This window comes from Pleurodeles waltl, chromosome 3_2 (genome assembly GCF_031143425.1).
Source record: "Pleurodeles waltl isolate 20211129_DDA chromosome 3_2, aPleWal1.hap1.20221129, whole genome shotgun sequence".
In the NCBI taxonomy this organism is placed as follows: Eukaryota; Metazoa; Chordata; class Amphibia; order Caudata; family Salamandridae; genus Pleurodeles; species Pleurodeles waltl.
In genome coordinates, this window is record NC_090441.1 from 196,537,911 (window position 1) to 196,562,004 (window position 24,094).

Here is a 24,094-nt window from a genome sequence, read left to right on the forward strand (position 1 = left end):
TGCATAGATCTATTGCTTGCCTTCTTTCCATATCCATCACAATACCTGTTTTCTGTGTGTGCTCATCAAATGGTCTGTCTATCGCATCACCTGTCTTGTAGACTCCATCTCTTGTATCTGTTCATTTCATGACCAGTGTACATCATCTCATGAACTGTGTCTTTTGATGGCAAGTCTCATGCCCAGTTGCCTTAGCCCGCCTACTAAATGCTCTTTCATTTGTCTATGTCATGTCTTGTTTTCTTTTCCAGCCCATTACATATACCACATCTCATAAACTGTATCCTGTACCTGTCCACTTCATGACTAGTCTTCTTAACCTCTCCATCTCATAACCTGTCTTCCTGGTACATTCAGCTCATGATGTGTTTCATAGGGGCCCCTTTACAAGTCTCCCCGTCCTGCCCATTACAGGATCTATCTTCTTCACCTGTGCATTTCATGACCTGTTTCCATTGCCTATTGATCATATCACCTACCTCATTTTCCTGTGCATCACATTCCCACACTCCTTTTATCTACCCCATACATCCCTTCTACCATCATTTTAAGGATACAGCTCCATGATGATAATGATAGCACTTTTTTTCTCAAAGGCGTCATGGAAGTACACAACACGCTCATGGTTGAGTTCGGAGAAAATGGTCATCTCCCGGCGGGCTGAAGATTTAGTCTTGGCGCGGAATGATATGAACTTGCCAGCATAATCGATCTTGCTGCTTTTTTCTGTCACCTTACGTATGTACGAAAATGCCCCCCTACAAAACAAACATCATTTTCAACATACAATTTTGTGAGTGAGAGATACTGTAAGTAATCTAAGACTTTAATACATATTCAATATATCCCACTAATCTATCAGACAGACAGTCAATATGATGAGAAATCCCCAAGCATTCAACAATTGTTACCATTGTCATGGGACACACATGTTTAACAAGATACAACACCACCACATCCAAATCTTCCTCAACAAATACCACAACTGCTTACAGACATAAGCAAGCACTGAACAAACATTACCACAGACCTAATATCGTAGCACACATTAATTGCAAAACACCATCCTTGTCACAAGATAGAACAGATTATTAATCAACAAACACCACCACAGTTGAGAGATAGACATATACATTCATGAACACACACAAATGTCCTGAGGCAAAAGCAAACAATTCCCAGCAAACACCTTTGTCATCCGGCTACACCTCAAATGTTTCAAAATAAGGATTATCATCAAGCTAACACTTTAACAATTGTGCATTAACAAATACGCTCACCTCCCTTGCACATGCTTACACATCACTGTTCTGACACATAATCATACATTCATCGATAAATACAGCTGTTGTGCAGAGACAAAACCAAACATTCTTTAGCAAACACCTTTATTATCCCATGATATACCCAAACATTAATTACAAAATACCACTTGTGGCATGAGACATATGCAAACAGCAGTACCATTGTCCAGAAGTGAATGAGGTAAACTGGATTATCATTTCTTTTTCCTCCAATCCTGCAGCAATTGAGGTGCTGAGTTTCCAGAGCACCACTCTAAAGGCATCATCCTTTTTAGAGGCTTCTGACTACAGGTAACTGCAGCCCTGGATTTGCCCTCACACTGGTCATTCTGTGCCTTTCAGATTTCCACGTTCCACAACGATCACTAACTCTGCACAGGAAAATATCTTCTCAGGTGCCAATATACATTCCTGAATTATTGACTCTGCAGGTTACGCAAACCTGGACATCTGCACACACTGCATTGCCAGAAGTCACACTCTCCACTAGCAAGATTTTGTCTATAGACATTGTCTGAACTGTTTGTACCCGGAAACTGCCTCCTGAAAGACTTCTCTCTCTATACTTGAATAGTCAGACAGGAATGTCTCCCCACACCCCATTCCTCAAGGGAAATCAAGCCCTCCCCCTTCTCTCATGGAGGGATTCAATCTATATGAGCACCTTATCCACCATAGAACACTCCACATCTAAGAAGCACAGGTCCTAGTGTAGCCCTTTCTCTCACAGGGGTGAAATCTATGCATTTTCTCATTCCTGGCTATCTACGTACACTAGAAATTCATAAGTCCAAGTCCTCACTGAAGCCACGCTGTTGCTCCTGGATGGATTCCCTCAAACCTGTGTTTCTCCTAATGCTGCACATACAGAAGACACATTTTCCCCAGAAGACCTTCTCAGCTGTATATCTTCACTCTGCTTGGTACCCAACCTGTGTGTCCCTGCTTATGTAGGAGACTCAAGTGCTAACCTTTACCTTCCGATATCTTTGTGAATGTCGTAAAAATCGGTCAACCTCCTCATCTTGTGCATCAGCGAACCATCTGTATCATCATTGGCCCCATCTGCTTTGGGCTTAACTTGAAAAAATAATATAGAGAAAATAAGTAAGAGGGTATTCAAGTAGCAGAGATAAACAATCCAATGTTTTCTGACATGTGCCCTCTTCACATGGGCTGCATCATTTGCACAATCTGTACTTTCTTAGCAGACTGTTCACTGGCCTTCTCTGATCCTGCGCACTGCTGTCAAGATGCAAACATGACAGATAAAAAATCAAACTTACAGCTAAATTGGCTCACCAATACAAAGATATAGGGGGTCATTCTGACCCTGGCGGTAAATACCGCCAGGGCGGAGGTTGGCGGTAGCACCGCCAACAGGCTGGCGGTGCACCGCCGGGCATTCTGACCGCGGCGGTACAGCCGCGGCCAGAAGCGGAAAGCCGGCGGTGTACCGCCGACTTTCCGCTGCCCATGGGAATCCGCCATGGCGGCGCAGCTTGCTGCGCCGCCATGGGGATTCTGACACCGCATACCGCCATCCTGTTCCTGGCGGTTCGCCCGCCAGGAACAGGATGGCGGTATGGGGTGCCGTGGGGCCCCTGGGGGCCCCTGCAGTGCCCATGCCAATGGCATGGGCACTGCAGGGGCCCCCGTAAGAGGGCCCCACAAAGAATTTCAGTGTCTGCTTTGCAGACACTGAAATTCGCGACGGGTGCAACTGCACCCGTCGCACCTTCCCACTCCGCCGGCTCCATTCTGAGCCGGCGTCCTCGTGGGAAGGGTGTTTCCCGCTGGGCTGGCGGGCGGACTTTCGGCGGTCGCCCGCCAGCCCAGTGGGAAACCCAGAATGACCGCCGCGGTCTTTTGACCGCGGTACGGTCTTCTGGCGGTTCCCGCTTGGCACTGTTAAAGTGGAAGACTGAATTGTCAAAAGGGGAAACTGGATGAAATGCAGTGAGGAGGGTATGAAACGAGTGGTGCATCTCACATGGTACGGTAGAGAGTGCCATACTTCAAGCACTGTACTCAATACACCTTAAAAGTGTTTTATTACATTATTGGGAACGTTCTCAAACCTGGGCAGTTGGTAGATTCTGCAGCAAGCATCAATTACTGTATTTGAAATCCCAGGAACCTAAAACTACTGTAAGTTCACTGAAGTTGTGCCCCTCAGTTTTAGGCTTTGATTCACAGTGAGTAGTGAGGTTTGAACAAGCAAGGCTTACACATGAATGTAGGCTTAGAAAATCATATTCTGTTAACACGAGAAATGCACCTAATGATTACAGAGAGGCAGTGTTATATCGTTTGTAAAAGAAATAACACTTTTAGCAACATTTAGGCTATATTTCTAAAAGTAAAACATACAGTAATCCTAGTTTTGCGTAGTAGGCATAGTAAGAATATTCATTGAAGCTATGAAGATAGAACTCTCCCACCTGTGTGCAGGAATCCAGGAAAACTTCAAATCCATACGAATGATGTACCAGTACTTGTAAGAAAATTAGTTACTTACCTGTAACTTTAGTCCTCCGGTATTGGAATCTTTCATAGATTCACATGCTTGAATCATTCCCCGTCATCGAGATTGGAGTCCCCGGTACCTTTAATTAAGTAGTACTAACACAGGTGAAACCTAAAGGCCCTTAGGCTTCTCAGTTTAGCACTCTATCAGAGTCATTTTGAGAGAAAAGGACCAAACCTAAGAGCCAACCAATCAGGCGAAACCACCCTTTAGAACCTCCCTGAGAGAAGCTCCAGTTCCTCAGATTTTCTAAGCACAAGTGCATAGAGGATATAACAGAGATAAGAGAGGTAAGAGAGGTGAAGGTGAGCTTTTCCGGAGAGGCGGGCGGGTTGCATGTGAATGTATGAAAGATTACAATACTGGAGAACTAAAGTTACAGGTAAGTAACTAATGTTCTTACTGCAGTATCGTAACTTTCATAGATTCACATGCTTGAACCAGAGTAGTAAGCAATATTGATGCACATTGTAGAACACGTATCTCTGTTGCATACATATACTCACCGCATGTCTAAATAAACACATTCATAACTTAAGTTCTAAACATTAGATATTAGACTTTTTTTTTGAATTTACAATGCATTTAAGACTTTTTTTCAAACAGACAATGTGCAGATCTGAATTGGGGATGGTGGGATGAGAGATATAGATCACCTTTACTAGAAAAGATTTCTTAGGACCGCCTGGCCCACCAGTACTTCTCCTTGAGACAATGCACCCAAGCATAATGTCTGGTAAATGTACGGCAGCTTCTCCAAGTTGCTGCCCTACAATTGTCATGGAGCGGTACACCTGCAAACAGTGCTGCGGATGAGGATACTGCACGTGTTGAATGAGCAAAAACAGAGGTTTGCATTGGCTTGCCCGCTGCTTGATGGCAAAACTGGATTGCTGAAGAAATCCATCTTGTGATGCTCCGTTTGGAGAGCGGTTGACCCCGTCTCGGTGCGCTGAAAACCACAAATAGTTGGCTGGTTTTGCTAAATGCTTTGGTCCTGTCCAGACAGAACTGAATGCATCTTTTAATGTCTAAAGAGTGTAGAGCCTTCTCCGCTGGTGTTGTGGGATTTGGAAAGAATGTTTTCAAAACTAAGGGCTCATTTATATGGAAGTCTGAGGGGACTTTTGGTATGAAACGCAGGTTTGTGCACAAGATTATTTTATCCTGTTTAATCTGTAACAAGGGATCTTGTATAGACAGTGCTTGTATCTCACTGACTCACCTGGCTGATGTTAGAGCAATAAGGAGCGCGACTTTCCAAAATTTCATAGAAGCTCTATGAATTGGTTCAAAGGGTTGCTTCATGAGTTGCGCAAGAACAATGTTTAGATTCCAGGAGGGAGGAGGTCTGAAGGGTGGAAAAACTCTGAAAAGCCCTTTTAGAAATGATTTAATCAATCTGGAGGACCATAATGAAGGTGAAGAACCTGACCGCCTATAAGACGCAATTGCGGCCAGGTGAACCCTTATGGAGGAATGGGCAAGACCTGAGTGCGCCAAATGCAGCAAATAAGGCAATATTTGTTCCAGTGATGAGGAAATATGATTAATCTGTTGCAGTTGGCACCACAAACAAAATTTCTTCCATTTACATGAATACGTTTTGTCGGTGCTAATTGCTCTGGCCCTTGACAGTACATCGCAGCACTCCTGCGGAATGCTTAGATGTTCGAACTCAAGGTGCTCAGGAGCCATGCTGATAACTGCATTGATTGAGGATTCAGATGCAAGACTTGTCTGTTGTTCACTGTCAGCAGATGTGGATATATTTTCAGTGGGATGCGAGGCTTCACCGATGGAAGAAGCTCCGTGAACCAATGCGGCTACTAGTATCAGTATGTATGGTTCCCTCTTCATTTTGGTTAAGACCCTCGGGATAAACTGAATGGGTGGAAAAGCATAGGCAAAGATTCCGGACCATGCTATGGAAAATGCATTCCCCCATGATCCCCGTTGGTGATACCAGCTAGCATAGTATTGGCATTTGGTGTTTGACCGACTGATAAAGAGGTAAAGGTTGGGTGTTCCCCACTGAGAAAATATGTGGTTGACCTTGAACTGGTCCAGTTCCCATTCGTGACAGAATGATTTTAGTCTGCTGAGCAAGTCTGCTTTCTTGTTCTGAATGCCTGGAAGATGAACTGCTGTTAGGAGTATTCCATGCTGTATGGCCCAGTCCCATATCTCCTGAGCTTCCTTGGAGAGAGGAAGGGATCTTGTGCCCCCCGTTTGTCAATGTAATGCATCGTAGTGGCACTGTCTGTTCTTATTACCACCTCTGAATTGGCTATCTATGGGAGGAATGCCTGCAAGGCTAGGCAGACTGCTTTTAGCTCTAAAAGATTGATGTGCATTGTTTGAAACAATGGTGGACATTTGCCACTTATTTGCAGGTCCTGCAAAAACGCTCCCCAACCCTCTAATGAGGTGTCTGTGGTGATAACCCATGGGGCTGGGTGATGAAGAAATGATAGGCCAATGGAAATATGATGTTTCTGAGACCACCATACCAGAAACTTGGTGATGGCCAGAGTGATCTTGATGTGATCTTCAAAGTTTCCTGAGACCTGGACCCTTTGCGAACTGGGCTGTTCTTGGAGGGGGCTCATTTTGAGCCTGCAGAATGGAACTGGAGGGATGCATAAAGACATCATCCCCAATAACTATTTGTAAAGGTGAACTGAAATGGATTATTTTCTTTGCACTGACTTTGTCAGAGATAGCAGTCTTTGTTGTCTTTCTACAGTGGGACAGGCAATGCTGGATTACCCCTAGAAAAGTTATCATGCGTGATGGTTGTGGCTTGGTCTTCTCCAAATTTATAATAGCCCTAAAGCTGTTGAGTAAGGCAGTGCACTTTCTTGTTGACCTCCATTTTGCTGAGAAGGTGTTTGCTTTATCAGCCAGTCATCTAAGTATGGGAATACTTGATGTTTCCTTCTCCTGAGAAAGGCTGAAACAGGAGCTAGGCACTTTGTAAATATCGTGGGACCTGATTTTAGGCCGAATGGAAGAACTTGAAATTGAAAATGGCTTCCGGCTACCATGAATCTTAGGAACTGTGTGTGGGCTGGATGAATTGGGATGTGGCAATATGCATCCTACAGGTCTAAGGTAGACATAAAGTCTCCCTGGTTCAACCGGAGAAGGACGTCCTGCAGAGTTATCATGCGAATGAGGAAGAATCTGGAGTAAAATCCTTTCCCTCGCTGTGGCACTTTTCTATTGCGCCCTTGAGGAGCATTTTGTTGATCTCTCTCCTGAGTTGGTGCAGATACTTTGGGGAAGTCTTGCGAGGAGGTATTTGGACAAACTCCAGCATGTGTCCACATTTTACCAGTTGTAAGACCCACTGGTCCGAAGTTATGGTTTGGCATTGCTGGAGAAATAATGAGATATTCTGCCTAGATTTAGAGGTAGGTGTTTGGGGGTAGCCAGAGCCCTGGAGGCATCATGCTCTACGAGCCGTGTCTTTAGTTGGACGAGCTGAACATCGTCTGGAGGTAGACCTATTGTAAGCGGCTTGCGGAGGTTGGGAGTATTGCTGGCGAAATTGTTGGGAGGTGGATGCGAACAACGGATATCTAAACTGCTGATAGCCTCCCTTATATGAAAGCATTCCACTTCCTCTCGTGGCACGAAATGAAGACTTTCGAAACTGCAGTGTTCCCAAAGATTTTGCTATCTCTGTGTTGGACTTTATTGACTGCAATGCCTCGTCAATATGTTTCCCAAAAAGCGCTTGACCATCAAATGGAAGGTCTGTGTTGGATTTTATTGACTGCAGTGCCTCGTCAATATGTTTCCCAAAAAACACCTGACCATCAAATGAAAGGCCTAGTATTTTATTCTGTACTTCCAGACGAAATGATGTGGCCCTTAGCCAACCTTGCCTTCTGAGGACAGCAGCCACTGCAAGCTGACGAAATGCAGTAGTGGCTATGTCAATCGCACAATCAATTAACTCTGCCGATGTTCATGCTCCTTCATGTAATATCTTTTTAGCTTTCGCTTTAATGTCCTCCGGCAGTTGATCAACATATGTCACGATGTCAGCCCATAAGTGCCTGTCATATCTGGCTAACACCACAAGGGAGGTAGCTGCACTTACAGTTAGACTGGACATTGAAGAAAATCTTTTGCCAATATTGTCCAATTATCTACCTTCCTTGTCCAGAGGTGCAGATATTGGCATGGAAAAATTTGGGGATCTTTTCTGGACTGTTTACCACAGAATCTGGGTGAGGGTGACCAGTCAAGCATGCTGGGGCATCTTCAGGGGCTTTATACTTTTTATCTAGGCGTGGAAGCACTGCTGTGACTGTCAATGGGTTTTGCATGACTTTCAAACCTTCCTCCCATATGTAACTGACTAGTGGCATGGAGAGTGGCATGGAGAGTGCTGATTTCTGGAATGGCTCCTTAAAGTCATAGAGAAAGCAATCAGTTTGCTTGGATCGCATGGGAAATGCAAAGCGCTTAGCAGCCCTTTCCATAAGATTATGGAATCCTCTGATGTCCTCTGGAGGTGAATCTACCTTTGAAGGTGAAGGAGAAGGTGGAACTGGGATTATATAATCGTCGACTCCGATGAGATCACCTTCCTCTTGTTCTCCTTCTGGTCGGCCTCTGACGCGGGATGGCTACCCGAGAAATTGGAGATGATGGTGGCTGAGGTTGAACCTCTTCTGTAGCAGGAAAGCGCCTACTATAGTTGGCTAGCTTTGCTCGTAAGTCAGAAATTAAAGTGTTTGGCATATAAAAACCCTCTTGATATGCTTGATCCCTTGCATAGTATTGTGGGGCCTAAGCTTCGCCATACTTATCATTATCCTCCTGGTACTTTACATTCAACTGTGAGGGACTGTGTGCCGTTCCAAATGGACCCTCATCATCCGATCCGTTGTCACCCTCCAAGAGATAGACTGGTATTAAAGGGGTTATTTTACTAGGAGAAGTATGCCCCAATGTAATTTTTTTAGTTTCCTGTCTTTTGTGTATTTTTTCCCTCGTCGACGGTGTGACAGGACCACTCGTTGATGCTGCCTTTGTTGTTACTGATTTTGAAGATATCATAAACGTTGATGGTTTCGTGGTAGAAGCTACCAGTGACAGGGTCGTCGTCAATGACGGATTTGAAGAAATCATGGTTACCGTCGTGGACAATGAAGAAGTATAGGTCTTCGTCGACGTTGTCCTTGTTGACGGTGGATGACTCGTCATCGACGTTGTCGTCCTCGTTGGAGCCGTTGTCTGTATTATTACAGAAACCGTCATCGAGGGTGGAACAGATCTCATTGTTCCCGTCATCGATGAGGTTGTCGTCGACGGTGGGGATTTGACAAGTGGTCTGTCGACTGTAGGAGCAGAGGAAGGTCTCTTAAACAATTCAGCTGACTTAGAAGGAAGCACAGAAGATTTTTTAGCCCTTTCTGAACTGCTGAAATGTCCCCCGTCCCCTTTTACTGAAAATTTGTGAGGAGATGAAGAAGGGCTGTGGCTTTTGTAGGACACTGAGGCAGTCTTTTTGTAGGCCTTTCTTGGCTACTCTGAGGAGGACTTTGAGGGAGGAGATCTCGCTCTTTTATGTGATCTCCTGGAAGATGTGGAGGAATCATCACTTTCAGAATCAGAGACTGGATTATCTCTAGATTTAAGTTTTTGCAGCCATATCAACAATCTGCCTTCTCTATCCTTCAGGGTTTTGGAGGAGAAGGTGGGACATACCTTGCAGTCCATGGCAGAGTGGTCTGAGTAAAGGCTGTATATGCAATTCTGTTGAGTGTCTTCAGAGTGTAACCTCTTTTTTCCACAGGTTTTGCAGGATCTGAATAAACCCTTCCTCTCCTTGTCAGACATGGTGGAGGCCTTATCAGCTATCTGTCAGAATTAGTTGTCAAGAGTATAACCTTCTGGGTATTCCAAAATAGAGAAAAGCAGAGCAGAGCTCTGAGGAGACTCCCTAGCATGACATGCGGTAGAACATCTGAGGAACTGGAGCTTCTCTCAGGAACATTCTGAAGGGTGGTGTCCCCTGATTGGTGGGTTCTTAAGTTTGGTCCTTTTTTCATAAAATGACTCTGATAGATTGCTAAACTGAGAGGCCTAAGGGCCTTTAGGTTTAACCTATGTTAGTACTACTTAATTAAAGGTACCGGGGACTCCCATCTCGATGATGGGGAATGATTTAAGCATGTGAATCTATGAAAGTTACAATACTGGAGTCACAATATCTGCCATAATTTGTAAGTGAAGTAACAGACTCAGTAGCCTACACAGGCTAATTGTATCCACAGTTTTTATTTTTAAAAATAAGAGTTCATTGCAATAGAAATTCCTCAAGCCATTGCACAGAGGATCCTAAGGTCAAATGGGTGAATATGAGCGAATGAAAAACGTAGACTGGTACGCAGAATCTAAAGAGAAGCTCAAAACAACATGTAGTACCTCCTTAAGGAGCCAACAGGATCTATATTTCATCATGCCTTGCAATGGTAGGTGGTAAAAGCCTCAGTTGTTTTTTGGAGGGATTTACGTTGAAATCTCGATGAACTGACAGCTTATCACTGTTGGAGAATAGATACAGGGGAGGGTTCTTCATGACTTCAACTAAAATATTATGATGAAGAACTGGGATTACAAGTAAGTACTTTCCCTCCTGCATTGCAGGATGTTCACTGATAGTCATGAATGCAGAATACAGTAGCAAGCTTATCCTCAAATGAAAACCAGTCTCTGTGCTCAAATGGCATGTGGGAATAATGTGGTGTATGAAGTTGGCTCTGTATATACTATCTCAAAGTGAGAGATAGTGTGCACAGAGTCCAAGGGTTCCCCTTAGAGGTTGATAGTGGCAAAATTACATAATACTAATGCTCTATTTTGTCTTAGTGCGGTTTGAGCAGTAGGCTTATCAGAGGGTAGTGTTAAGCATTTGTTGTACACACACAGGCAATACATGAGAACACACACTCAAAGACTTAACTCCAGGCCAATAGGTTTTATATAGAAAAATATTATTTTCTTAATTTGTTTTAGAACCACAAGATTCAGAATTCAAGTAAGTAAATACATCATAAGGTACTTGGCATAGGTAAATATGGAACTTTGAATTAAAACAGTAATGTACACAGTTTTGGCAAAAACCGCAGTAAGCTATTTTAAAAGTGGACACTGCAAAAATCAACAGTTCCTGGGGGAGGTAAGTATTGGTTAGTTTTTCAGGTAAGTAAAGCACTTACAAGTTCAGTCTCCAGGGCATAGGAAGCCCACCGTTGAGGGTTCAAACACCCAACACCAGCAATACAGGGCCGGTCAGGTGCAGAGGTCAAAGTAGGGCCCCAATAGCATAGGCACCTATGGAGAATAGGGGTGCTCTGGTTCCAGTCTGCTAGCAGGTAAGTACCTGCAGCCTTGGGGAGCAGACCAGGGGGTTTTTGTAGAGCACTGGAAGGTCACAAACAGGCACACAAAATACACCCTCAGTGGCACAGGGGCGGCCGGGTGCAGTGTGCAAAGTAGGTGGCGGGTTGTAGATAGAAATCAATGGAGAGACCCGGGGGTCACTCTGGTGATGCAGGCAGGGCACAGGGGCCCTTCTCGGGCCCGTCACTGACTGGGCAAGGTTGAGGGCTGCCTGCTGGTCACTCCTGCACTGGTAGTTGGTTTCTATCGGGCCTGGGGGCTGCGGGTGCAGTGCTTATTCCAGGCGTCAGGTTCCTTTGTTACTGGGCAGTCGCGGTCAGGGGGAGCCTTCGGATTCTCTCTGCAGGCGTTGCTTTGGGGGTGCAGGGAGGTCGTCTCAGAGTGTGCACGTTGTGGGAGTCGCCTGGGGGTCCTCTCTGCAGTGTTGGATCTTCTGGACACGAGCCGGGGGATGTCGGGTGCAGAGTGTTGGGGACTCACACTTCCAGAGTGAGGCTGGAGCCCCTTTAAAGATGGTTTCTTTGTTGTTGTTTGGACAGAGCCGCTGTCCACAGGAGTTTCTTGGTCCTTTGGGTGCAGGTCAGTCCTCTGAGTCCTCAGTGGTCACTGGTCCAGCTGGATGCGTCGTTGTGCAGGTTCTTTGAGTCTGGATACAGGCCGGTAGGGCTGGGGCCAAGTCAGTTGTTGTCTCTGTCGTCTCTCCGGGCTTTCAAGTCAGCATTCCTTCTTCTTGCTTCAGGTCGTCAGGAATCTGGTTTCCTGGGTTCAGGGTCACCCCTAAATACTAAATTTAGGGGTGTGTTTAGGTCTGGGGGCCAATTGCTACTGTCCTTGAGGGTGGCTACACCCTCTTTGTGCCTCCTCCCTGTGGGGAGGGGGGCACATCCCTAGTCCTATTGGGGGAAATCCTCCAAAACAAGATGGAGGATTTCCTAAGGAGGGGGTCACCTCAGCTCAGGACACCTTAGGGGCTGTCCTGACTGGAGGGTGACTCCTCCTTGTTTTTCTCATTATCTCCTCCGGACTTGCCACCAAAAGTGGGGGCTGTGTCCGGAGGGGCGGGCATCTCAAATAGCTGGAGTGCCCTGGGGCGCTGTAACACAAGGCTTGCGCCTTTGAGGCTCACTGCCATGTGTTACAGTTCCTGCAGGGGGAGATGTGAAGCACCTCCACCCAGTACAGCCTTTGTTCCTCGCCACAGAGTGACAAAGGCACTCACCCCATATGGCCAGAAACCCATCTGGATGTGGCAGGCTGGCAGAAACTGGTCAGCCTAGCACTAGTAGTTGGACTGGTATACTCGGGGCATCTCTAAGATGCCCTCTGTGTGCATTTCTCAATAAATCCCACACTGGCATCAGTGTGGATTTATTGTGCTGAGAAGTTTGATACCAAACTTCCCAATATTCAGTGTAGTCATCATGGAACTGTGGAGTTTGTGTTTGACAAACTCCCAGACCATATACTCTTTATGGCTACCCTGCACTTACAATGTCTAAGAAATGACATAGACACTGTAGAGGCATAGTGCTCATGCAGCTATGCCCTCACCTGTGGTATAGTGCACCCTGCCTTAGGGCTGTAAGGCCTGCTAGAGGGGTGACTTACCTATGCCACAGGCAGTGGGTTGTGGGCATGGCACTCTAAGGGGAGTGTCATGTCGACTTAGTCATTTACTCCCCACCAGCACACACAAGCTGGCACGCAGTGTGTATGTGATGAGTGAGGGGTCCCCAGGGTGGCATAATACATGCTGCAGCCCTTAGAGACCTTCCCTAGCCACAGGGCCCTTGGTACCAGGGGTACCATTTACAATGGACTTATCCGGGTGCCAGGGCTGTGCCAATTGTGGAGACAAAGGTACTGTTTAGGGAAAGAACACTGGTGCTGGGGCCTGGTTAGCAGGGTCCCACCAAACTTTCAATCATAACTAGCATCAACAAAAGGAAAACAGTTAGGGGGTAACCATGCCATCAGAGGCATTTTCCTACATGGGGGAATAATGTATCTAAAAGGAGTCTTGAGAGCATAGTGACAAATTATTGAGTCCATCGTAGAATACAAGCCTAGGCAGAAATGTTCGAAGAAATTGTGGCTAGACTCTCAATTTGGTACTTTACAAATGTCTGAAACGGGGACATTTTTATGATATTCAGCAGCCACTGCTTTTCCTCTTGCAAAGAGAGCTCTGGTTTCACAAGTAAGGGTTTATTGGTAGCACAATGTAATACAACAAACTGTCCTCTTGGTGATAGTGGAGAGCCTGTTTGAAGTGAATGTTCTTAAATATTATGTTCGGTCCACGTAAAATATCAGTACTCATTTCACATCTAGAATGTATAGAATTCTCTTTGCTAAAGTGAAAGGATTACTAAAGCAAAACAGTAATGATGCAGATTTAATTGAAATTTTTAAACAACCTTTCACAAGAAAAAATTGTGTTCTTATCATCATCCTATTGGAATGAAAGAAATACAGTACAGGGCTCTACTGTTGAGAACCGGAAGGTCACTCTACAGGCAGAAGTTATGGACATTAAGATAGCAGCCTTCCAAGAAAGATGCTGCTAGGAAGCCTACTGTACATATAGGCTCACATGTCAGAAGTTGTCACTTTAGATGTCACCAGCTTCAGCTCCCATGGAGAAGGTAGAGATTGAAGTTTGTACATTTTCTTTAACTCTACTAAAAAGTCCTTAGTGACAGGGTTTGCTATGAAAGATCTTTGCTCAGGATCCTTCATATGTGCTGTAATAGTTGCCAAATACACTCTGATGGAAAAGAAAACGAATATTCACATCTTCTTGGTTGGAGACTGTGTTGTGGTTGTGATGCTGGCACCACGAAAACAAATGTTTCTATTTAAAAGCATAAACTGTTCTTCTAGATGGTCTTTTAGCCTTTCTTAAAATGTCCATGCAGGCTTGTGGTATCCTTAGGTGTCCATATTGCATGATCTCAGAAGTCCTGCTGCGAAATTCAAGGATTTCACATTGGGCTACTATAATTGGCCTCGCATCATGGTCAACAGGATAGGTTTGCACGGAAATGAGAAAACAACAAAAAGAAAAGGCAGGGGTGGCTCAAGTGTACACAATTACAGTGCTCAAAACCCTGAGGTCCAAGTGTCAAAGAACCCTCTGGAAGTCTACACTTAAATACATCAAAACAGGGGAGCACTCTAGAAGTCGCCCATCATAAATTTCATTTGGTAATCCCCATATTAGTATTATTTTATTCAAAGTCCAAATGTGTAGTCCACTTCCTATACCAGACAATATGTTTCATTTTATACACCAGGACTACATTAGGGTTCCATATCCTTATGCAGCTTTTACTGACTTCCACCTCGTCAAATCAATTAAAACCCTCATGGTTAGCATGCTCATGTAGTCCCGACTTAGCATGCCAATAAAGGCGCCATGGTGTATAGGACGAAACGTTTTGGCTAGGCTGTGAAATCATGTCTGATGATAAATGAATAAAGTTGAACACATGATATACTATGTTTCCTTGAATTAATGGACTGAATGGAAATAGACTACACAGTAGGACTTTGAATACAGTAATACCCATATGGGGATTACCAAATGAAATTTATGTTGGATGACTTCTGGAGTGCTCCCCTCTTTTGTTGTATTTAGGTTTGCATAGAAGCCTGATCTGTGGATATATTCATATGTGAAACAAGTGTTTAGCCTGAATTGACAGATTCCTTGATAGAAGCAGTTTTCAGATTGTTTGGGCTTCCATTGAAAGAATTCTGGACCTGGTGCCTCCTTGTTTGTTGAGCTAATGCATTGGGGTTTTGTTATCCTTCTGTACATGGGTTCCACTGATTGTCAGAGATGACTGGAATGCATTTAGAGCCAGCTGGACTTCTCAAATCTAGGATATTAAAATGGTGTAGGGGTTCATTGTTTGACTAAAAGCTTTGGATAGGTCTTTTCTGTAGATAGACTCCCTGTCCCACCAAAGAGGCATCCGTCACAATTGTGAATTGGAAGGGCATGATAAAATGGGACTTCTGCACCAAGTGGGAGAGATTGTCTTGCTAAAGGAGATAGGATAATCTTGTTCTCCAAGTTAATGAGTAGGACTTCCTGCACCACGTGGAAGAAACTGTCTTGGTTGATGAGACAGGATAATGTTGCTCTCCGAGTTGTCTCTCGAGTGAGTCCATTGGTCTCCTAGACATTTCTGTAGAGGTCTAATTGGGGGCCTTGGATTTGGTGTAATGTAAATGCAAGTGGCCTAGTAGGGAGGCCATCTGGCGAGCTGCTGGAAACATGGTTGTCTGAATTAAAATACATTTCTGAGAGATGGAAGATACTTTCTCCACTGACAGAGACACTTCTCATCAGCCTGTATTCAAGGTTGTGCCCAGATAAGTCATCTTATGGAAAGGCATTGATGTAGACCTCTTAAGGTTTTTCTAGAGCCCTACACAGTGAAGTTGTGATGCTGCCATCTTGAAGTTGTGGATAGCCTTTTCTGCAGAGTTGTCTTTTGTTAACCAGTATTCAAGATTGGGCTAAATATAAATACTGTGTCTGTGAAGGAAGTCTGCAGCCATTGCAATACACTTGGTAAAGGTCCTTGAGGATGAACTTAGTTTGAAAGGGGAAACAAAGTATTGACAGTGTCCTTTTCCTATAGGAACCTACAGAATTCCTTTTATTTCCTCAACACTGGTATGCAGAAATAAGCATCTTGCAAATCCAGTGCACATTTCCAATCTCACTTCTTGCACTATGAAACACAATCGATGAAGGTCTAGCATTCAAAACTTTTTCTCTTTCATGTATCTGTTGGCCAGGGTGAAGATTTTCCTAAATTTCTGTTTGATGTCCTTTTGCATACCATATCGTTTTCTGAACAGATGCCTTTTCCACATTGACAGGGAGCAACGGGCTGGAATTCTCGCTATTGAAATGCTGTTGCAGCAAAGTTGACATTTCCGTGCAGACTTCGTAGTAGTATATGATGGAAAGGATTTGAAGCGAATGGTGTAATTTTGTTGGATGTTTTCAAAAACCCATTTGTCATTTATAATGACACTCTTTGAATTGTTTTGATAGACTCCCTCCAACCAGAGTGGTGCATTGAGGAGAGAAAGTGAGCTTGTCATTGTCTTGTGTGGGCTGGAACTTTTCCAGAAGTGGACTGATGGTGATGTTGCTTTCCTCTGCCTCTAGATGTTCTTCCTTAGTAAAATTCATCTCTGCTGACCTTGTAGCTGGATTTGATAAGGCCAGCAGGGACTGAACCCTCTGTTTGATTGGTATTGGATGTCTTGGTGCTAGTATTGAGACCTGAAAAGCCTACTTTTCTCCTTGAGTCCAACAACTTTCAACTGTGCTGCTTGTTGTTTCTTATGATGCATTTCATCATCAGTATGGGGACCAAACAAAACAACAAAACTGGGTGAATGAAAAGAAGATTGTAGGAAAGTAGCCTCTTTCTAGCATGGTTACCCCCACTTTTTGGCCTGTTTGTCAGTATGTTTCACTGTGTTCACTGGGATTCTGCTAACAAGGACCCCAGTATTATGCTTTCTCCTTTAAACATGGTTGCTGGAACATTTTTCTTCCCACAATTGGTGTATTGGTCCCCCCATGTAAGTCCCTAGTATATGGTACCTAGGTACCCAGGGCATTGAGGTTCCAGGGGATCCCTACGGGCTGCAGCAGTTATTCTGCCACCCCTAGGGAGCCCATGCAAAGGGTTCTGTAGGCCTGCCATTGCAGCCTGCGTGAAATGGGTGCATGCACCTCTTTTTATTACAGGGCACTGCACCAGGCCAGTATAAGTCACCCCTATGGTAGGCCCTCTTAGCCCAGAGGGTAGGGTGCAGGTACCTGTGTGTGAGGGCACCCCTGCACTAGCAGAAGTGCCCCCACAAACTCCAAATCCATTTCCTGGAATTTGTGAGTGCGTGGACGCCATTTTACGCGTGTACTGGACATAGGTCACTACCTATGTCCAGTTACATAATGGTAGCTCCGAACCGGGGCATGTTTGGTATCAAACATGTTGGAATCATAAACCAATACTGTTGCAAATATTGTAAGTATGATGCCATGCACTCTGGGGCTCCTACGAGGACCCCCAACATTGCTACCACTGGTCTTACAGGGTTTTCACAGGCAGCCTAGCTGTTGCCACCCCTCAGACTGGTTTCTGCCCTCCTGCTGCTTGATCTGATCAAGCCCAGGAAGGCAGAACAAAGGATTTCCTTTGGGAGAGGGAGGTAACACCCTCTCCCTCTGGAAACGGCTGGCTAGCTTGGGAGGGGCAGCCTCCCCATGCCACTGGTTTGCTTAGAAGGGCACATTTGGTGCCCTCCGTGCATAAACCAGTCCCCACCGGTTCAGGGACCCCTAGTCCCTGCTCTGGCACGAAACTGGACAATGGAAAGGGGAGTGACCTCTCCCCTGTCCATCACCACCCCAGGGGTGGTGCTCAGAGCCCCTCTGCCATCTTGTTTCGAAGGCTGACAGGGAACTCTGGGAGCATCTGAGTGACCAAGGCAGGCAGGTGATGTCAGAGCCCCCTCCTATAGGTAAGCTCCGGTTAGGTGACCTATCCCCTTTTCAGGGCTATTTAGGGTCTCTCTCTTGGGTGGGTCCTCAGATTCGGCTTGCAAGACTCCAGCAGGATTCCTCGCAACCTCCACTTTGACTTCTGGTCACTGGAACTGTGACTGGACCCTCCAAGAACCGACAACACTGCAATCAAGGAGGAAGACTGTTCTGCAACTTTGTTTCCACGACTCCTGCAAACTTTGCAACATTTCCCTGGCTGTGCATCCTCAGAAGACAGGGACTCTTCAGCCTGCACAAGAAGAAGACAGAATCTCCCTTGGAGTGAAGGAGTCAATCCCCTGCAACTGCAGGCACCTACAGCAAGCAACGACCAGCTGCGTAGATCTCCCCTCATCTTGAGCGGCGTGGATCCTGCATCAAGGGCGGTGGTCCGGAGAAGTCCTCTTGGTCCTCTCTGCTAGCTGTCCCACATTGGTAGAGGTAAACCCTTGCCTTCCCACGCAAGACAGTACCCCCGTGCACTGCGTCTTTTGTAGTTGCCAAGGCTTGTTGGCATCTCCTCAAAGGGATCTTCAGGCGACGTGCAGCTCCAGCCCCCAGCACTCCTTCCTGCAAAGCACAGCCTCCTGCGTGGGCCTCTGGCAGAGTGGGATCCTCTTTTGTAGCACTGAGTGGGCTCCTTCTGCAACTCCTGTGTCCCCGTCCTGTGGGGTTCCTCTAGGTGCTGCCTTTGCTCCTGTGCACTTTCTGCTACGCTGAGGGTTCCCTGTGACTCCCCCTCCTAAGTTAAGTCCTCCTGGGCCTTGCTGTTCCCTAGCAGCACCACTTTTTCACTAACAGTGAGTACCTTTATTTTTGTACAACTGAGTGTTTTCTTTCATGTGTGTAAGTGCTGTGTGACTACAGTGGTATTGCATGAGCTTTGCATGTCACCTAGATAAGCCTTGGCTGCTCATCCACAGGCGCCTCTAGAGAGCCTGACTTCTAGATACTGCCTACACTTCACTAAGAGGGGATACCTGGATCTGGTATAAGGTGTAAGTACTGTGGGTACCCACCACACACCAGGGCAGCTTCCTACAAAGGTTAATTATTTGAGCTTGGCATCTGGCTTTATAGATCTAAGGGCCAGATGTAGGAACTGGTTTGCATGTCGCAAACTGCGAAAAACGCAGTTTGCGACATGCAAAACGGCCATCGCGATGCTGATTCACATTGTGCGAGTCGGTACCGACTCGCAAAATGTGAATCCGACTCGCAAATAGGAAGGGGTGTCCCCTTCCTATTTGCGACTCGCACCGCGATGTAGAATTGCTTTGGGACCGCGAAAGCAGCCGCAAAGCAATTCGCAGTTAACACCCACTTGAAGTGGGTGGTAACTCATTCGCAAACGGGAAGGGGTCCCCATGGGACCCCTTCCCCTTTGTGAATGTCGCTGAAAGAAAATAAGTTACTTACCTGTAACTGTAGTTCTCCAGTATTGGAATCTTTCATAGATTCACATGCTTGAATCATTCCCCGTCGTCGAGATGGGAGTCCCCGGTATAATTTTCACAAGTAATGTCAAGATATTTTAACAGAGTAAAAAAGGCCTTAGGCCTCTTCAATTTCACAGTCTATCAGAGTCATTTTGTGAAAAGGACCAAACATGAGCCTCCACCAATCAGGCGACAGCACCCTTCAGAACACTCCTGAGAGAAGCTCCAGCACCTCAGATTTTCCAAGCACAAGTGCGTACAATATATTAAACAGAGAAATAAAGAAAGAGGTGAAGTGAGCTTCTCCGGGCAGGCGGGTGGGTCGCATGTGAATCTATGAAAGATTCCAATACTGGAGAACTACAGTTACAGGTAAGTAACTTATTTTCTTACTCCAGTATTGGAACTTTCATAGATTCACATGCTTGAATCAGAGTAGAGAGCAATAGCTATGCACATTGTAATATGACAACATCTTCAATGGAAAAAACACTTTGACACACAAAATCTTATCATCCTGCATATATATATGCAACTATACAAGTATACACCATATATATATATATATATACATATATATATATATATATATATATATATATATATATATATATATATATATATAAAGATATACATGTACAGATACATGACGAAATACCAAGAGACACAGTGAAAAATTATTATAAGACACTACTGTAACATGACTGTTGTCTTCAAACCTGACCATTTATGTGTTTGTCATAATATTCTGTTATCTTTGTATACCTTTCTGTTTTTTTTTGTTGTTCTTTTTTTTAGAAATATTAACAATGTGCATACCTGTTCTAGGATGGAGGGATGTAGGAGAGATGGCTCACCTTCACCTGAAGAGATTCCTGAGAACCGCCTGGCCTACTGCTACCTGTCCCTGAGATAGCGATTCCAAGCAGTAGTGCTTCGTGAAAGTATGACAGCTCTTCCATGTTGCTGCCCTACAAATGTCTTGTAGTGGTACTCCGGCAAACAGTGCCGCTGACGATGATACTGCTCTCGTAGAATGAGCATGCACAGGTGATTGCAAAGGTTTGCCCGCTGCTTGATGGCAGAAGCGAATGGCTGAGGCGATCCATCTGGAAATACTCTGCTTGGGTAGTGGGTACCCCTTCCTAGGAGCACTGTACGCTACAAATAACTGATTAGAGCGTCGAAAAGATTTAGGGGGTCATTCTGACCCCGGCCGGCGGTGGAAGCCGCCGGCCTGGCTGGAACCGCCAGAATACCGCTGCGCGGTCAAAAGACCACCGCGGGTATTCTGGGTTTCCCGCTGGGCTGGCGGGCGACCGCCAGAAGGCCGCCCGCCAGCCCAGCGGGAAACACCCTTCCATGAGGATGCCGGCTCCGAATGGAGCCGGCGGAGTGGAAGGGGTGCGACGGGTGCAGTTGCACCCGTCGCGATTTTCAGTGTCTGCATGGCAGACACTGAAAATCTTGGTGGGGCCCTGTTATGGGGGCCCCTGCAGTGCCCATGCCAACGCCCCATACCGCCATCCTCTGCCTGGCGGCCAAAACCGCCAGGAACAGGATGGTGGTATGGGGGTCGGAATCCCCATGGCGGCAGCAAGCTGCGCCGCCATGGAGGATTCCCCAGGGCAGCGGAAAACCGGCGGTACACCGCCGGTTTTCCGTTTCTGACCGCGGCTGTACCGCCGCGGTCAGAATGCCCAAGGGAGCACCGCCAGCCTGTTGGCGGTGCTCCCGCGGTCGTTGGCCCTGGCGGATTTTACCGCCAGGGTCAGAATGACCCCCTTAGTCCTGTCCAAATAAAATTGAACACATCTTTTGACGTCTAAGGAGTGTAATGCCCTCTCAGCCGGAGTAGATGGATGAGGAAAAAAAGATTTGAAGACTAAAGGTTCGTTCATGTCAAAGTCTGACGGAACCTTTGGAATAAAATGCGGGTTAGTGCGCATTAGCAGTCTGTTGTGTTTAAGCTGTAGGAATGGCTCTTGGATGGAAAGCGCTTGCACCTCGCTGACCCGCCTAGCTGATGTAAGAGCTACCAATAAGGCAACCTTCCATGAAAAGAACTTGAGGGAAGCACGATGGATCGGCTCAAACGGATGCTTCATCAGTTGTGCTAAGACAATATTCAGATTCCACGAAGGAGGTGGTGGTCTGAAAGGAGGGTAAACCCTGAAAAGCCCCTTCAAAAATCTCTTAATCAGCCGAGAAGAGAAGAGTGAGGGTGTGTCATCTGAACGTCTGTATGCAGCTATAGCTGCTAAGTGAACTTTAATGGACGAGAGTGCTAGGACAGATTGAGCTAGCTGTAACAGATACGGTAATATTTCCTCTGGTGGTGAGACTAGAGGGTCAATCTGTCGCTGATGACACCAGGCACAGAATCATTTCCATTTACACTGATACGTCTTGTTAGTGCTATCCGCTCTGGCTTTTGACAAAATATCCCTGCAGTCCTGCGGGATATTCAAATGCGCGAACTCTCTGTGGTGAGGAGCCAGGCTGATAAACGCATTGACTGTGGATCGGGGTGCCAAACCTGGCCGTTGTTCAATGTCAGTAATTGAGGTGATGGTTCCAGCGGAATATGAGGTTTGATTGACAGAAGGAGAAGTTCCGCGAACCAATGTTGACGTGGCCAGTACGGAGCTATCAGTATCAGAGTGCACGGCTCCGTTTTCATCTTTGTGAGGACCCTTGGGATCAACGGAATGGGAGGAAAGGCGTAAGCAAAGATGTCTGACCAGACTATCGAAAACGCATTCCCCCAAGATCCCTTCTGGTGATGGCAACTTGCGAAGAACCGGCATTTGGCGCTGTCTTTGTTCGCAAACAGGTCTACCGTTGGTGTTCCCCACAGGGAACAAATATAGTTCAGTACTGACTGGTCTAGCTCCCACTCGTGGCAGTCCGATTTCTGCCTGCTGAGTGCATCTGCTGTCTTGTTGTTTATTCCAGGCAAGTGTACCGCTGATAGTGTGATGCCTTGCTGCGAGGCCCAGTTCCAGATCGCTTGGGCTTCTCTGGAGAGAGGGAGAGATCTTGAGCCTCCTTGATTGTTGAGATAGTGCATCGTTGTGGTGTTGTCCGTTCTTATTACCACTTGCAATCCTGAGATCTTGGGAAGAAAAGCCTGTAGGGCAAGGTACACTGCTCTGAGCTCCAGCCAATTGATATGCATTGATGGCAGTTGCGGTGGCCATTTGCCACTTACTTGAAGATCCTGTAGCACAGCTCCCCAGCCTTCCAGGGATGCATCCGTAGTGATGGTCCACGGAGCCGGACGATGTAAAAAGGAAAGGCCGATGGACAGATGATACTTTTGAGACCACCATGTCAGGGCTTTGGCTATTGCTGGGGTTATGTGTATTCGATCTTCGAAGCTTCCCGAAACCTGCGATCCTGAGCTCCAGCCAATTGATGCATTGATGCCAGATGCGGTGGCATTTGCCACTTATTTGCAGATCCTGTAACACAGCTCCCCAGCCTTCCAGTGAGGCATCCGTTGTTATGGTCCACGGGGCTGGTTGCTGTAGAAACGAAAGGCCGATTGATAGATGATGCCTTTGAGACCACCATCTCAGAGTTCTGAGCATTATCGGAGTTATTTGTATCTGGTCTTCGAAAGTGTCTGATACTTGGAGCCATTGATGATTTAGTTGCTCTTGTAAGGGGTGCATCTTCTGCTGACACAGAGGGACCAGAGGTATGCATGAAGACATCATGCCCAACAGTGACTTGAACAGACGGACAGTAACTTTTCTTCTTCTCTGTATGGAACTTACTAGAGTCAGTAATCTTTGTTGCCTCTCTAATGTGGGACATGCCATGGCGGATTCTGTGTTCAGTCTTGCTCCTAGAAAGGTAATATTGCGTGCTGGTAGAGGGTTGGACTTCTCCCAGTTGATTGTGAATCCGAGATTGGTTAGTAAGGAAACGCACTTTTTTGATGACTTGTGCGCTCCTGCGTAAGTCTTTGCCTTTATCAACCAATCGTCTAAGTATGGAAAAACCTGGTGGTTTCTCCTTCTGAGAAAGGCTGCGACTGGTGCTAGACATTTGGTAAATATTCTTGGGGCTGATTTCAGTCCGAAAGGAAGGACACAGTACTGATAATGGCTCCCGGCTACAGTGAATCTCAAGTATTTTCTGTGGGGAGGGTGGATGGGTATGTGGAAGTATGTGTCTTTCAGGTCTAGTGAAGACATAAAATCTCCCGGATTGAGACGCCGAAGGACGTCTTGCAAGCTGATCATTCTGAACGATTGCTTTTTTTAGGTAGACATTTAGGGCCTCATTCTGACCCTGGCGGACGGCGGAGGCCGTCCGCCAGGGTACCGCCGCTGAATGACCGCACCGCGGTCAAAAGACCGCGGCGGCCATTCAGACATTTCCTCTGGGCCGGCGGGCGCTCTCCAAAAGAGCGCCCGCCGGCCCAGAGGAAATGCCCCTGCAACGAGGACGCCGGCTCAGAATTGAGCCGGCGTAGTTGCAGGGGTGCGACGGGTGCAGTTGCACCCGTCGCGTATTTCAGTGTCTGCTTAGGACTGAAATACTTTTCGGGGCCCTCTTACGGGGGCCCCTGCCGTGCCCATGCCATTGGCATGGGTACGGCAGGGGCCCCCAGGGGCCCCGCGGCACCCCCTACCGCCATCCTGTTCCTGGCGGGCGAACCGCCAGGAACAGGATGGCGGTAGGGGGTGTCAGAATCCCCCATGGCCATGGGGGATTCTAAGGGCAGCGGTAAACCGGTGGGAGACCGCCGGTTTGCCTTTTCTGTCTGTGGCCGAACCGCCGCGGTCAGAAT

General features: G+C 46.4%; 1 protein-coding gene across 2 annotated transcripts in view; it reads right to left on the reverse strand.

The window, feature by feature from the left end:
• The window catches only part of SPEG (striated muscle enriched protein kinase), a 1,321,813-nt gene that overhangs the window by 406,293 nt on the left and 891,426 nt on the right, over positions 1-24,094 (reverse strand). For both annotated transcript variants that reach the window (XM_069227158.1, XM_069227157.1), the window contains exons 21-22: positions 2,282-2,384; positions 558-758 (exon numbers count right to left, since the gene is read on the reverse strand). In XM_069227158.1, the coding sequence (XP_069083259.1) occupies positions 558-758; positions 2,282-2,384 (304 nt within the window). The remainder of the gene's footprint in view (positions 1-557; positions 759-2,281; positions 2,385-24,094) is intronic.